At 41.9% G+C, this 15,749-nt stretch overlaps 1 protein-coding gene across 2 annotated transcripts in view; it reads left to right on the top strand.

Annotated features, from left to right (window-relative positions):
- Positions 1 to 13,898, top strand: part of SERPINE2 (serpin family E member 2) — a 28,115-nt gene extending 14,217 nt beyond the window's left edge. The window contains exons 4-9 of one of the 2 annotated variants that reach the window (XM_007459342.1): positions 4,434 to 4,632; positions 7,048 to 7,148; positions 7,545 to 7,547; positions 9,640 to 9,726; positions 12,121 to 12,204; positions 13,149 to 13,186. In XM_007459342.1, coding sequence (XP_007459404.1) covers positions 4,434 to 4,632; positions 7,048 to 7,148; positions 7,545 to 7,547; positions 9,640 to 9,726; positions 12,121 to 12,204; positions 13,149 to 13,186 — 512 coding nt within the window. Of the gene's footprint in view, positions 1 to 4,433; positions 4,633 to 7,047; positions 7,149 to 7,544; positions 7,548 to 9,639; positions 9,727 to 12,120; positions 12,205 to 13,148 lie in introns of both variants that reach the window. The other variant, XM_007459341.1, reaches the window with a different exon arrangement.
- Positions 13,899 to 15,749: the final 1,851 nt, after the last annotated feature.

The following is a 15,749-nucleotide window of genomic DNA, read 5'->3' as shown; positions in this document are numbered from 1 at the left end:
TCCTGCTGAGACCATTTTATCATGCAGGGTAAAAGTAAAGGTGAAGTCTCCCATCTTGGACTCTCAGGCAGCCCGAAGACGGGACCTGGGCGAGAAGGAGAGTCCACGTGTGTCCGGAGCTGGGGCCAGTCACCCTGGGTACCTGAGCAGCCCTGCAGGCGAGGGCGGCACATGGGGACCTGAGACACCGAGCACCCCCATGAATTGCCCGCATATTTCTTCCTCAAGGAGAAGCTGCTGTGTCATCCTGTAGTGTCATGTATTCTAAGAGCTTCACCATTCTTATCATATTTTACAGCTAAAAGTGTTTGTTGCATAATGAAGACACAGTACGCCGTCTCTCTCTCTCCATCGGTGCCTCCGTCCCAACCCCTGTCTATGGACAACTGGCTTACTGAAGTTCCTTGTCTCAGTTGCAGTGATTAGCAAAGTCATCCCCAAAGAAAAGACAAGTGACAATCATGAGAGAAACTCACTTTCTCTTTTCTCTCATTCTTAAATATGTTGTCCTCTGGATCATTTAGAGGAGGAGGGAGAGGGAGCCAGTGTTCACTGGGCAGCCACCGTGGGCCAGGCCCTGCTGAGTACCTTATACGCATATGTCTTCTAATCTCATCATCACAACAATCCTGTGAGCTACACACTGCAATATCCCTGGTCTCTCCATGCTCCAAACCAGGAGGCACACAGAGGTTAAGTAACCTCAGCAAGATCACCGAGGTCTTCTTCAAAAGTTGGAAGTGTTTCAGAAAACATTTCAGACACCACCGTCATCTAGAAATGCTGGTTTTCCATTCACCTGGTTAATTCTTACAACTCTCCCATCGCATGTCTAATGTAAAGGTTCTTTGGGCTCCTAAGGCATGCTCTGTGGAAGGCTTTTTCTCCTGGGAGTTCATGGCCCCTCTGGGCCGCATGCTCATGCCCTGGGCTTCTCTCCAGCGCCTATCATGTCTGCACATGCGTCCACTCGGATGGGCAGTGCTCAGCTGTGCTGCTCAGTTGCTAAATGTTTTGAACACTTTACGTGGGGATAAAAGGGTTCTAAGATCAAATTAGTTTCGGAAACCTGAGAATAATTAGAGTTAAACAGTTTTCTTCGGGATATCTCAGAGCCTTTCTAGCATTGGTGTATATTATGAATCTGCAGGAAGAATCGAGTGTCTGGGCCTTCCTCAACTTCCTGGGATGTGGAATCTATTTTGTCTACCGGACGTCTTGCAGGATGTGTGTTCTCTAGACGACGTCCTGAGAAATGCTGGTTTAAATCCTTCTTGTGTTTTCATCAGTAAGCACAAGTACCATAAAGTATCAAAAAGCCCTAATGGTAGTTACTGGAATGAATGAAGAGTGAGTAGGAAGTCAGGCAGTGAAGGAGGATCATCTTTGCCATTAGACGTACTGAGTCCTGGTCCACCTTTTAGCCATGTGTCCCTTGGTAAGTTACTTAATTTCTCTAGTTGTAGCCTCCCCAGCTGTAAAATAGGACTGCGTATACCTACCTCGTGGGGCGCTGTAGAGGCTAATTGCGTTGGGGTGGTTGGTGTGGGCCCGGCACAGAGTGGACCCTAAACAGTGGAAGCTGTTTACCCCCACCCTTCCTCCCTCCTCTTCACATGCATTCAGAGACACCACCAAAAGAATCATTCTTAGGCAGCTCAGATTCATTCCTTCATCCACATGATAAGGGTCAACTTGCAAAGCACTGTATGCTAAGTGCCTTGTGATCTAGTTAAATTCTACTCAACAGAATTAGTATGACTTTAGTGATGGCCAAAGGTATTCTGTTAAGACATGTCTAGACTAAAGAATTCTTTACCAGGGAAGGAAGAAATAATTGCCCTTATCTTTGACTTTGTAAGCAAGCTATTTTTATTTATTTTCTTTGAATTTTTGAATTTTATTTTATTTTTTTATATAGCAGGTTCTTATTAGTCATCCATTTTATACACATCAGTGTATACATGTCAATCCCAATCGCCCAATTCAGCACACCCCACCCCCTCCCCCCACTGCTTTCTCCCCTTGGTGTCCATACGTTTGTTCTCTACATCTGTGTCTCTATTTCTGCCCTGCAAACCAGTTCATCTGTACCATTTTTCTAGGTTCCACATATATGCGTTAATATACAATATTTGTTTTTCTCTTTCTGACTTACTTCACTCTGTATGACAGTCTCTAGATTCATCCACGTCTCTACAAATGACCCAGTTTCGTCCCTCTTTATGGCTGCGTAATATTCCATTGTATATATGTACCACATCTTCTTTATTCATTTGTCTGTCGATGGGCATTTAGGTTGCTTCCATGACCTGGCTATTGTAAATAGTGCTGCAATGAACATTGGGGTGCATGTGTCTTTCTGAATTATGGTTTTCCCTGGGTATATGCTCAGTAGTGGGATTGCTGGGTCATATGGTAATTCTATTTTTAGTTTTTTAAGGAACCTCCATACTGTTCTCCAAAGTATCAATTTACCTTCCCACCAACAGTGCAAAAAGGTTCCATTTTAGCCATACCCTCTCCAGCATTTGTTGTTTGTAGATTTTCTGATGATGCCCATTCTAACTGGTGTGAGGTGATACCTCATTGTAGCTTTGATTTGCATTTCTCTAATAGTTAGTGATGTTGAGCAGATTTTCATGTGCTTCTTAGCCATCTGTATGTCTTCTTTGGAGAAATGTCTATTTAGGTCTTCTCCCCATTTTTAGATCCAGTTGTTTGTTTTTTTAATATTGAGGTGCATGAGCTGTTTATATATTTTGGAGATTAATCCTTTGTCCGTTGATTCGTTTGCAGATATTTTCTCCCATTCTGAGGGTTGTCCTTTTCATCTTGTTTGTAGTTTCCTTTGCTGTGCAAAAGCTTTTAAGTTTCATTAGGTCCCATTTGTTTATTTTTGTTTTCATTTCCATTACTCTAGGAAGTGGATCAAAAAAGATCTTGCTGTGATTTATGTCAAAGAGTGTTCTTCCTGTGTTTTCCTCTAAGAGTTTTATAGTGTCCGGTCTTACATTAGGTCTTTAATCCATTTTGAGTTTGTTTTTGTGTATGGTGTTAGGGAGTGTTCTAATTTCATTCTTTTACATGTAGCTGTCCATTTTTCCCACCATGACTTATTGAAGAGACTGTCTTTTCTCCATTGTATATCCTTGCCTCCTTTGTCATAGACTAGTTGACCATAGGTGTGTGGGTTTATCTCTGGGCTTTCTATCCTGTTCCATTGATCTATATTTCTGTTTTTGTGCCAGTACCATATTGTCTTGATTACTGTAGCTTTTTAGTATAGTCTGAAGTCAGGGAGTCTGATTCCACCAGCTCCGTTTTTTTCCCTCAAGATTGTGTTGGCTACTTGGGGTCTTTTGTGTCTCCATACAAATTTTAAGAGTTTTTGTTCTAGTTCTGTAAAAAATGCCATTGGTAATTTGATAGAGATTGCATTGAATCTGTAGATTGCTTTGGGTAGCATTTTCACAGTATTGATTATTCCAATCCAAGAACATGGTGTATCTCTCCATCTGTTTGTATCATCTTTAATTTCTTTCATCAGTGTCTTATAGTGTTCTGCATACAGGTCTTTTGTCTCCCTAGGTAGGTTTATTCCTAGGTATTTTATTCTTTTTGTTGCAGTGCTAAATGGGAGTGTTTCCTTAATTTCTCTTTCTGATCTTTCATTGTTACTGTATAGGAATGCAAGAGATTTCTGTGCATTAATTTTGTATCCTGCAACTTTACCAGATTCGTTGATTAGCTCTAGTGGTTTTCTGGTGGCATCTTTAGGATTCTGTATGTATAGTATCATGTCATCTGCAAACAGTGACACTTTTACTTCTTCTTTTCCAATTTGGATTCCTTTTATTTCTTTTTCTCCTCTGATTGCCTTGGCTAGGACTTCCAAAACTATGTCAAATAATAGTGGTGAGAGTGGACATCCTTGTCTTGTTCCTAATCTTAGAGGAAATGCTTTCAGTTTTTCACCATTGAGAACAATGCTTGCTGTGAGTTTGTCGTATATGGCCTTTATTATGTTGAGGTAGGTTCCCTCTATGCCCACTTTCTAGAGAGTTTTTATCATAAATGGCTGTTGAGTTTTTTCAAAAGCTTTTTCTGCATCTATTGAGATGATCATATGGCTTTTATTCTTCAATTTGTTAATATGGTTTATCACATTGATTGATTTGTGTATATTGAAGAATCCTTGCATCCCTGGGATAAATCCCACTTGATCATGGTGTATGATCCTTTTAATGTGTTGTTGGATTCTGTTTGCTAGTATTTTGTTGAGGATTTTTTAAGCAAGCTATTTTTAGAATAGGGAAGTTCTCAACCTGAATTGCTCTCTTCCCTCTGAAGCTACCCTGGCGATCAGCAACCATTCATGCCCCTTCTGGAAGTCACCAAGGATGCACTGAACCTGCCTCTGATTTCTTTAGGGTCTACAAGCACCCCCAGTGACTTATGGTACAACTTTATCGAGCTCCCCTACCATGGGGAAAGCATCAGCATGCTGATCGCGCTGCCGACAGAGAGCTCCACCCCACTCTCGGCCATCATCCCGCACATCAGCACCAAGACCATAGACAGCTGGATGAGCACCATGGTGCCCAAGAGGGTGCAGGTCATCCTGCCCAAGTAAGTAGCCCCTTTCCCTAAAATAGAAAAGAACAGGACTGCTCGATCCCTGGGAGTGACTGTGTCAGTTACTGGACAACTGAAGGCTGAAATAGACATATCATGAAACCTGCCTTATTTTGCAGAAATTGCATGGTGGGACTACAAGGCTGTGCTTTTGTAAAAGTTGGTTTTCAATCCCTGTGCCCCTTATATGGCAGGATAGTGATGATGGGGAAGGAAAGAAGGCAGCCTGGTCTCTAAGCCTCCACAAGACTACAGCTCTTGTGCCACTACAAGGGCTTTTAATATAGATCACTGTTCAAAAGACTGAAAAGCAGATGCATATCATCATCTGATAGTATGCTGAAAATACAATAAAGTTTAGTAGTGCTCCGTGTGTTTTGATAAGGAGTTTCATCTTAGGTACTTAAGTTTTAGCTGGAAGTTGCTAAAGGCCAAGGTCCAAAAGATAGGTAATAAGGAAATATTTTGAAGCCACCCAGGCAGAGTTCTTACATTAGTATCTAGGGCAGTTTTTCTATTATAACCTAAAAGTATAATATAAATGAAACCTGAACTGTTAGGACTTGAAACCAAGGGGAAAGGAATCCCAAATTCTGTCTGATTCCTAAATTTCTAACAGGTCAGAGAATACTTTGCCCAGATCTGTGAAGAAGGCAGTGAATGTCCCCTTTTTATAAACTTTTCAACATTACTGTTTTGTCAGTACCCAGGGCTTTAAACCACCCAGGCCTCAGTGGTGGTGGCAATACCTTCCAATTCTAATAGCTTTTAATTCTTTATCCACTGAGTTAAGTAATCAGAAGAGTACATTCATAATAAGTATTAGTAATTCTTACTAGTATTAGTAATTCTCCCGAGTATTATTTTTTTAATTAATTAATTTATTTATTTATTTTTGGCTGTGTTGGGTCTTCGTTTCTGTGCGAGGGCTTTCTCTAGTTGTGGCAAGCGGGGGCCGTTCTTCATCACAGTGCGCGGGCCTCTCACTATCGCGGCCTCTCTTGTTGCGGAGCACAGGCTCCAGACGCGCAGGCTCAGTAGTTGTGGCTCACGGGCTTAGTTGCTCCACGGCATTTGGGATCTTCCCAGATCAGGGCTCAAACCCGTGTCCCCTGCATTAGCAGGCAGATTCTCAACCACTGTGCCACCAGGGAAGCCCGAGTATTTCTTTTTGTTGTAAAATAAGCCTTCACATAGGCAGTGCTTGCCATAAATGAAGAAGCTGGTGATGTAAATAAATTATAGTTATAATGGTAAATTACCATATACATTACCATAATAGCCCATCTGTGATGAGAATCTGCTCACTTAGCCTTGCCGCTTTCCCACAGGATGTGATAAAATCTGGTAAAACATCCTCTGATGATAGATTTAATAACTGACATTTACATATCTATAGCTATAATGCCAGATAGTCCACAAATATCCAAGAAATCCATATCAAACCCAAATGAATACCATTCCTAATGTTTGCCCCTGTTTTAATGGTAAAATGCTTCCAGAATCCCAACACGAACTGGCAGGAATGTATTTCCTCTCTTTTGACCATCCCCAATCCCAGTAAGTATGGTGGCTCTTACAGCAGCCAAGATCCTGGCTTTGTGGTTGGGTATGGGGAAGAACAGTATATATTCCAGATTGCCAGACACTCATCAACACCCTGTTACCGAGTCCAAGCTTGTATTTCTCACCACATGACAGACCAGTAAATCAAGAAATATCAAGGAATAGCAACTTTATTCAGAAAGCCAGCAGACTGAGAACATGGTGGACTAGTGTCCCAAAGAACCATCTTGCCTGGGTTAGAATTCAGGCTTCTTTTATACTAAAAGAGGAGGGAGTAAAGTCAAACATTTCCTGGTTCCCATCAGCCTCCAGAGGGGATGTGTTCATTTCTTCCTTCCTGCAGTCATTCACAGGTGGGCCTGGTCAGGATAGTTACTGTGAGCTAAACAGAAGTATTTTAGCTTAATGCTCATTACCTGGCAGGGTTCCCAGAGATGGGCCATTTATATGTAATTTAAGCTTATAGGCAACATCCCTTTAATGATTAACTTGCAATAGCATACTAAGTTTCTTCCCTATTGCAACCCTGCATCTCCCCATCAGCATAAGAGAAAGTGCTTCTGTAGATCTTCCTAGGACTGGAATGGGGAGCCTGTTGCCCATGAGGGTAAGGACACCCCTACTTGCTGATACTGTGCTATTTTGCCAGGTATGTGTTTGAGAGATGAGTTGTTCTCTACTTACCTGCTACTTAAATCTTGGGATTAAAATTAAAGATATAGGTGTTCAGAGTGTACTTTAAAAGGATCTCTTTGTACACCTTTTTTCCACTGGCACTGATTATATCATTTTATATCATTTATAGTATATTGATTTTCCCCCTATTTTCTGCTTTCGTGCTAGGTTCACAGCTGTAGCACAAACAGATTTGAAGGAGCCACTGAAGGTCCTTGGCATCACCGATATGTTTGATCCATCAAAGGCAAATTTTGCAAAAATAACAAGTATGTTCAATTTAAAACTTGCTCTTAAACTTGTGGAATATGTTACAAATTGAGTCTCTGATTTGTTCAGAAAGAAAAGGTCAAAATTAGGAATGTGCTGCCATAAAACTCTCCAAGGTTTAATCTGATATATCACCCAATGATGCTGTTGAACCTTCATCACTTAAATCAGCATAAGTCATCCATCCCTACAGTTCACATGTACATTTCACGTGAAGCCCACACGATCCCACACATTTAAAGAAGCATCTCATGTGTTGTCTCTGTTACCTAAACATTTGGCTCTTAGTTAGATATGTCTCTTCCTTTTCCAAATGCAAACTTTTCCCCTGTATTTTCAAATTTTCAAAATCAAGATTTTTGAGCTCCCAAATGCTTACTTCCCCCAGACAACAGCAGGTACCACTATATTCAGATAAGTATTTTGGCATCTCATCACCCGTTAATCTGAAATAATATAAATTCAAAGGAGTCTGATTGGAGCTTTCCTTTGCCAAACCATCTGGGACACAGCTGGTGTAATATCCCTTCATTTGCCAGTGCATGTAATTTTTTCCTAGAGTCATATTTGAATGGTTGGTCCTTTGTCTTTCTAAGTTAGAGCATAGCCACCTCCTGCCAAAGGCATGGCTTAAACATGATTTGTGCTCCATGTTGTATTTTTCCCCTGAGTGATAAGGAAACAGTTCATTACCAACCTCAGTTGCCTGCTAGTGAACACCTGAGTACCTGTCCTGGGGATGAAGGTGACTTCCCAGGTGAAACTGAAGCTCCATGGATGTTCTGATACTCTCATCCCTTTTGAACCAAACTCTCTTCCCCCATCCAGTGGCATTAGCATCACCTTGTTTGAAATTCACAATTTTGGGTCTGACCCAGACCTACTGAATCGGCGTCTTCGCTTTAACAAGATTCCTCATCCAATGAAGTTTGAGAAGCACTGTTTTGGTTTTTTTTAAATAAATTTATTTATTTATTTATTTATGGCTGCATTCGGTCTTCACTGCTACGTGTGGGCTTTCTCTAGTTGTGGCGAACGGGGGCTACTCTTCCTTGCAGCGCACCGGCTTCTCATTGCAGTGGCTTCTCTTGTTGCGGAGCACAGGCTTGAGGTGCACGGGCTTCAGTAGTTGTGGCACTCGGGCTCAGTAGTTGTGGCTCACAGGCTCTAGAGCGCAGGCTCAGTAGTTGTGGCTCACGGACTCAGTTGCTCCACAGCATGTGGGATCTTCCCAGACCAGGGCTTGAGCCCGTGTCCCCTGCATTGGCAGGCGGATGCCTCACCACTGCACCACCAGGGAAGCCCTGAGAAGCACTGTTTTAACCTGCACTTTCCCCTTCAGGATTAGCTTTGTAGCTTAAATACTAGATAGCAGTCGCAGGGCGTTCACAGGTGCTCAGAGGGAGGACCAGGTGCCAGAAATTCTCCTGAGAGGTTCTGTTTCACCATGCAGGTGACGTGGTCCCTGCAAACGTGCCTCTCATTCATGATTGGTCACACATTAGAGCCGAGCATCGGTGCAGATGACCCCAAAAGCACTTTCTCCATTTGCATCAGACCTGTGTCCCATCAAGGTCACCATTAACTTCTATCTGCATTCTCCTCGAATGCTAACCCCAGTGGGCGTTGCTGGAATGGTAAGATTTGCTGAGAAGGAAAGTGAATTCACTAGAAGGTCCCGGAGGCACGGCTGCATTTCTGAGCCTGGCCCTCCAGAGCGCCTAAACTCTGTTCCTACTCTTTTTTTGTGTGTGTGTGGTACGCTGGCCTCTCACTGTTGTGGCCTCTCCCGTTGCGGAGCACAGGCTCCGGACGCGCAGGCTCAGCGGCCATGGCTCACGGGCCCAGCCTCTCCGTGGCTCCTGGGATCTTCCCAGACTGGGGCACGAACCCATGTCCCCTGCATCGGCAGGCAGACTGTCAACCACTGTGCCACCAGGGAAGCCCTCTGCTCCTCCTCTTCACTAATATGCCCGTAAGATGAGTGACTTTTGTTATGAAAAGACAGCACTTACCACGCCACTAATTAGCCATGTGATTGGGGGACAGACTTCTTAACACTCTGGTCCTTGCTTTCCCCATCTGTAAGTGCCATATTTTTTCTGGATCTGACATTCTGTAATTGAAAAATAATATTGTTGGCTTGCTTCTTCTGGAAAACTAGGCTACCTTTTTAAAGCCCTGCTCTTTTCATTTTTTAATAAAATTCTTAGTGATCAGAGTTGAATTGATAGAGTCACTAACACATTTGGGGTCCGGGACTCCCTCCTCTGAAGCGATGATGTCACAGTTCACTTAGCAGAGACTGAAATTAACCGTGGGTGACCCTCACCCTACATGCAGCCTTCAATCACAAGGACTGTAAGAGGTCACTTCTTCTGACACCTTTTAAGAATTGGAGCTTGCCATGGCTTTGAGGTTACTTCCCCCACTAACCGGATGGCCTGCATATCAAATAAATGCTGTTTTTGTTTTATTTTCTGGAAACAGGGTCCGAAAACCTTCATGTTTCTCACATCCTGCAAAAAGCGAAAATTGAAGTCAGTGAAGATGGAACCAAAGCTTCAGCAGCAACAAGTAAGTAAGCCCTGGGTCAGCAAGTAAGTAAGCCCTGGGTCAGCAAGTAAGTAAGCCCTGGGCAGGACTGGTCCTGGTGAAGGGAGCAAGTGTACCCTGGTCCACTCATCAACTTAACAAATGTGTCCTGAGCCCTATTTCTAGCCAGGCACTGTGGATTGACCCTCGGGAGACAGTGGTGACTTTAGGAGGATCTGCATCCACGAAGCTCAGAGTCTGTTACACTAAGGAAAGCACTTCAGTAGAAATTCCTCTAGGACAGGAGTTGGCAAACTTTTTCTATAAAGAGCTAGATAGTATATAGTTTCTGCTTTGTGAGCTATACAGGGTCGCTCACAACTTCTCGACTCTACCCTTGCAGTGTGAAAGCAGCATAGACTATTCAGTCAAATGGGCATGGCTGTGTTCCAATAAATCTTTCTTCATAAAAGCAGGGCCCCTCAGACTTGGTCTAAGGATGGTAGTTTACTGACCCCGCTCTCAGAAGGATGAAACATATTGTGGGTTCTTATCGACAGAAAAGACCCATCTTCACATTAAAACATAAAATAATAGCAGCTACTAACAGGAAAATAGCCAACTGGGTCTGGATGAAGGATGAAGTGAAGAATTAACAAGCAACTATTGAGTTACAGCAAGATTGCTATGCAGCCTTCCTCGATAATTAGAACATCCACGTTTGCGTTCTCCTCAATAGCTTATATAATTAAGCTAGAGAAAATAGAACAATTTTAGGTTGGTTTTTGTACCCCCTAATTATCCGCATGAGATTGGATGAATAGATCTGGCCAAACTCTGTGAATTCATAAAGTGAATGTCTTAGCTATACCTGTAACTAGGTCAAATATTTCTGGTCATTAAAAGGTATCATTTATACTCAAAATAGACATTTTATTGCCTTTCTAGAATAAACATATAATTTTTATTCCTTTAAAATAGGGTTTAAAACAAAGACCTAGAAAGTGACATCTAAATTTTGCCAAAGTTATTGAGCAATTTTGCCAATTGGTATAACTATCGGGACTGACTACTTAAGATGCAGGGCCCTATGCAAAATGAAAATATGGAGCCGTTTGTTCAAAACTTATTAAGAATTTCAAGACAGCAATAGCAGAGCACTAAACCAAGTGCAGGGCCATTGTGAGTGTGGGACTCTTGTGACTGCCCAGGTCACATGCGCTTGAAGCCAGCCCTGCTGTATTAGTCTGCTAGGGCTGCCATAGCAAGATACCACAGACTAGAAGGCTTAAGCAACAGAAATTTATTTCTCACAGTTCTGGAGAATAGAAGTCCAAGATCAAGGTGTTGGCAGGGTTCCTTTCTCCTGAGGCCTCTCTCCTTGGCTTGCAGACGGCCACCTTCTCACTGTGTCCTCACATGGCCTTCTCTCTGTGTGCTCACATCCCTGGTGTCTCCCTCTCTTCTTATAAGGACACCAGTCCTATTGGATTAGGGCCCTACCTTCATGGCCTCATTTAAGCTTAAAGACTTCCTTAAAGGCCCTGTCTCCAAATACAGTCACATTTGGGGTTAGGGATTCAGTATACAGGTTTTGAGGGGGTACAATTCAGTCCATAACACTTGCTAACTGTTGATTTAATTTTAATAACCCTGGGTTGAGCGCTTTACCCAAGCATAGCTGCAGATGTTTCCCTTATAACATCAAGTCCAAGTCGTTAATGCTTCCCAGGGGGTTGAGGAAGAAGACCGGGTCACTGCAGCGAGCGTGGGGCAGTTATGCCAGGCATCTACCCTCCTGCAAGGCCTTATCGCTGGCTTATACATCAAAAGTACCATTGGTAAACAGCAGAGTAAACATGTGTAAAACCATAAGCCTAAATAAGTTTGCTTTCTAAGTCCAGTGTCTACACCAGATGAGTTGAACAGGAGTATAAGGTAGTAGGTCCCAGATGAGCAGTCTACACTGCCAGTGAGTGGACAGTCTAGATGATGTGCTCAAAGAAGGCACAGACAAAATGGATGAGAAGTGAGTGGGTCCTTGATACAGGATTTGGATAAGCTAAAAGGCCCAGGGACCAGGCATCAGCTAGGAAGATGGTATGAATGAAAAACAGCTAATAATAACGGTGAATATGCGTTGGGTGTTTATTAAGTGGCAAACACTGTTCTAAGAGCTGTAATATGTTTCATTTAATCCTAATAAAAACGCTAAAAGGAGTAAGTACGTTTATTAAAGGAGATGGGGCTTGTGTGGACTAAACGCGGAAGGATGGAAAGGGCCTAGCCCATGGCAGGTGTGCAATCAGTGGTGACCACTGGGCCTGTTATTACATGGCTAGCCTGTGGGACAGGAATCATGTCCTGCCTTGAATTACATGCTGCCTTGCTGGCCTCATGCTGGGCGTACACTGCATTTTCCTTGTCCTCCCGCAGCTGCGATTCTGATTGCAAGGTCATCGCCTCCCTGGTTTATAGTAGACAGACCTTTTCTATTTTTCATCCGACATAATCCTACAGGTAAGTGATTCTCCTCTGTTTGTCGCTAGCTGTTAGTTAACTCCAGCAGAGCTGCTTTTAATCCTTGTCCCACGTGTCAACAAATGCCAACGCTTTCAGTAATGTACCCACGCCCCTCGCAGAGAGAGGAAAATCAGGCCGTTTTTACAGAGTGTGATGGCATTTTTCAAACACAGGATTTTAGGTTTTGTTTTGTTAACATCTCGAGAGCTCTGCAGCCCTTTGGGGCATTTTGACGTCTACTGATTTTTTTTTTATAAATGCAGTAGGTAAATTTTGCAGGAGGCTACCTGTCTTCAACCTTTGTAAGGGCACCCTGCGGTTATGACCTGAGAATTGTTCATTCAGTCTATCTTAGCTCCATGAGTCATGGGTTCAAAGTTGGCTCTGTCCTTTAGCTTCATCTCTAAAATTAGAATAACAATAATTCCTACCTCTTAATACAGTTATGAAGAATAATTAAGACTGTCTTTGTGGAGACGTTGTTGTCATGTTGGTACAGAGTAGAAACTAACATAGTCTAGCTTTTACTCTGCTTTTAATCAAAAACATAAGCTAGTTCCTTATCCTTTTATCTCATTGCATCTTCATTGTTATAATTAGTGTGCTCCCGAGCCAAACAGTCCAATATGGGAGCCTCTAGCCACATGTGGATACTTAGCTTTTTAACTTTAATTAATTAAAATGACATGTAATTAAAAATTCAGTGTCTTAATCACACTGGCCACATTTCAAGGGCTCAATAGGCACACGTGACCAATGGCTACCATATTGGACGATGAAGATACACACATGCCCATCACTGCAGAAAGTTCTATTGGACAGCACTGCTTAAGAGCAGTGGGTTAAACACAGCTCAGAAACCTCCCCTTAAATATACCTTCCATCTTATTTTAAGGATTGTTTTTTATAGAGTTATGTGTTGTTTCCTTTTAATTCTCTAGGTGCTGTTTTATTCATGGGGCAGATAAACAAACCCTGAACAGTATACAAAAGGAACCATGCAGAGCAAAGACCACTTTGCTATGAAGAAGAGACTCCTTTCCTACATCTTTCATAGTTCTGTTAAATATTTTTGTACATTACTTTCTTTTTAAAAACTAGTTCTTAGGAACAGAGACTCAATGATGCAGTGTTTCTGTTCTGGGAGGCGTTAAGGGAAAAACGGGCAAGATGGCTGGAACACTGTACTGAGAAATGAACAGAAGGCTTCAAAATGTCTAAAAGATTCTTTAAACTACTGAGTGGTTACCTAGGTCAACAACCCTCTTGAGTATTTACTGTCCAGTTCAGGATCTTTGTTTTGTTTTGTTTATATGTGTGGCTTTTCAGAAAAAAAATCAATCAGTGTGATGGGAGGGCAAAAAGGACATTTTATGGTAGCTCTTACTTTTATATGAAAAAACATTATTGGCCTTTTAAATTTTTTTTTTTTTTTTTTGTCTCATCCAAAGTCTTGATAGTAAGAATTACTTTGGGGATAGAAGTAGCGAAATCTCTAGGCTCTTTGTGTATTTTTGTGGTTGTTGTTGTTTTATATAATGCATGTATTCACTAAAATAAAGTTTAAAAAACTAATGTCTTGCTAGACAAGGTTTGCTGTTGTGCAGTGTGCCTGTCACTACTGTTCTGTACTCTTTGGATTTGCATTTTTGTATTTTGTACAAAGTAAAAATAAAATGTTATGAGTAGTAGAAGAAAAAAAAAAGCCATTTCTCTGCTATTTGAAAATACAGCAAAAGAAATAGCCTTTTAAAAATACCTCAGCCTCTTCTAGTAAACCTTTGCACTTAGGCAAACAAAAAGAAACCCCGGGCCTTCCCTTCCCTCTAAACCCAGCAATCAGACACTGTTCCCTGCCCCAGCACTCGCCAGTTTACAGATCACTCAGGAGAGCCACTGTCACAGTAAATCCATCTCTGATGTCAGCTGCGGTTCCTCAGGTGAGGGCTGAGGCTTCTCAGCAAAGGTAGGGATTTTGTAGCAAGAGCAGAAAGAAGTTACCTAGTGAACAGTGACTGTCAGTTTTTTTTTTTTTTTTTTTTTTTTTTTTTTTTTGCTGTACGCGGGCCTCTCACTGTTGGGGCCTCTCCCGTTGAGGAGCACAGGCTCCGGACGCGCAGGCCCAGTGGCCACAGCTCACGGGCCCAGCCACGCTGCGGCACGTGGGATCCTCCCGGACCAGGGCACGAACCCATGTCCCCTGCATCGGCAGGCAGACTCTCAACCACTGCGCCACCAGGGAAGCCCTGACTGTTTCATTTTTGATGACAGGCCGGAGCTTTTGTTTTTCGAAATGACAAGCTTTTGGTCTTTTGTGTTTTTGGAGAACTCATCACAATTCGAATGTTACCATTTTTTATTTGCCTGGGTTTTTTTTTGTTTTTTTACTAATTTCCTAAAGATTTGGGTAGTCTTATCTAAATCAGAATGCTTTTAAAAATACTTCTTATCAAAACTTTGAACTTTTTTTTTAACCTTCGAGCTCTGTTCGTCTCTTTTTATACATTTAAACCTCACGTTCAACTGTCCACCAGTTTGCCATTTGTAATTTTTATTCGTCAAGTGGACTGAGTTTTGCTGTTTGCAACTATTTAAGTGTGGATACCTTGGTTAACCAAGAGAGAATGGAGAAAGGGGGCAATTGTTTTCCTGATTTAAGAGTAAATGCCAAAAAATTATTTTGAAGGGTTACCTGAGGCCACTTGCATTCTAGCAAACATGCTAGTATAGTTATTAATGCCTCTAAAATAGTTTTACTGGTTTTCCAGTTTTCTGATCCCATTCAGTTATATTATTTTGAATAGTTTAAAAAAGGATAGTGTTAGCAGTAATTTGAGAATTATACACTTCATTCATTCATTCGTTTATATACCTATTGGGGTACCAAGTACCAGGCGGTACAAAGACAAATATGTCCTTTCCTTAAGTGACTTGACTTTGGAAGGGAAAGAGAGAATCTTAGCCCAGCAAAGTATCTAACTATTGCAAGTGTATTTACAAGACGTGGGGGTAGGATCAAGTGGTCATTAGTCCAGGAGAGAGGATATAAAAGTGGCTGCAGAGTCAAGACTAGATGCCTGGGCTCTTGACTCCAGCACTGCTCATCCCAGAAAGGACCAGAAGAGTTTGCCTTTCAGTATAGTGGCCCTGTTACATGATACACGTAGTCTGCTCCCCAGTAAAATAATTAGTCAGATTTTACTGGGCACATTAAAGTTTGAAGTATCTGGTCCCATTTCTGAATGCCTCTTCAATAGATTATAGCATTTCAAATTTATGATATACAAAACTTGGAAACATCTCATGGAAAATTCATAATATGAAGGTTCTCAGGCTATATATATATGTGTGTGTGTGTATATATATATATATATATATATATATATATATATCCTATTTTTCATTTGATCCTCCCAACCTACTCATCTTTAGCCTTTCCTCATGTTGACCTAAAACACGTAGAATGCCAGGGGTTTCTCCAGCAAAGATGGGTTTATTTGGGATCAGCAGAGAATTACAATTCGGGGTCTGCAACTTTGGGG

This window comes from Lipotes vexillifer, unplaced genomic scaffold (genome assembly GCF_000442215.2).
Source record: "Lipotes vexillifer unplaced genomic scaffold, Lipotes_vexillifer_v1.1 scaffold517, whole genome shotgun sequence".
Taxonomy (NCBI): domain Eukaryota; kingdom Metazoa; phylum Chordata; class Mammalia; order Artiodactyla; family Lipotidae; genus Lipotes; species Lipotes vexillifer.
The sequence above is the reverse complement of the archived record's forward strand: the minus strand, read 5'-3'. Positions and strand labels throughout refer to the sequence as shown.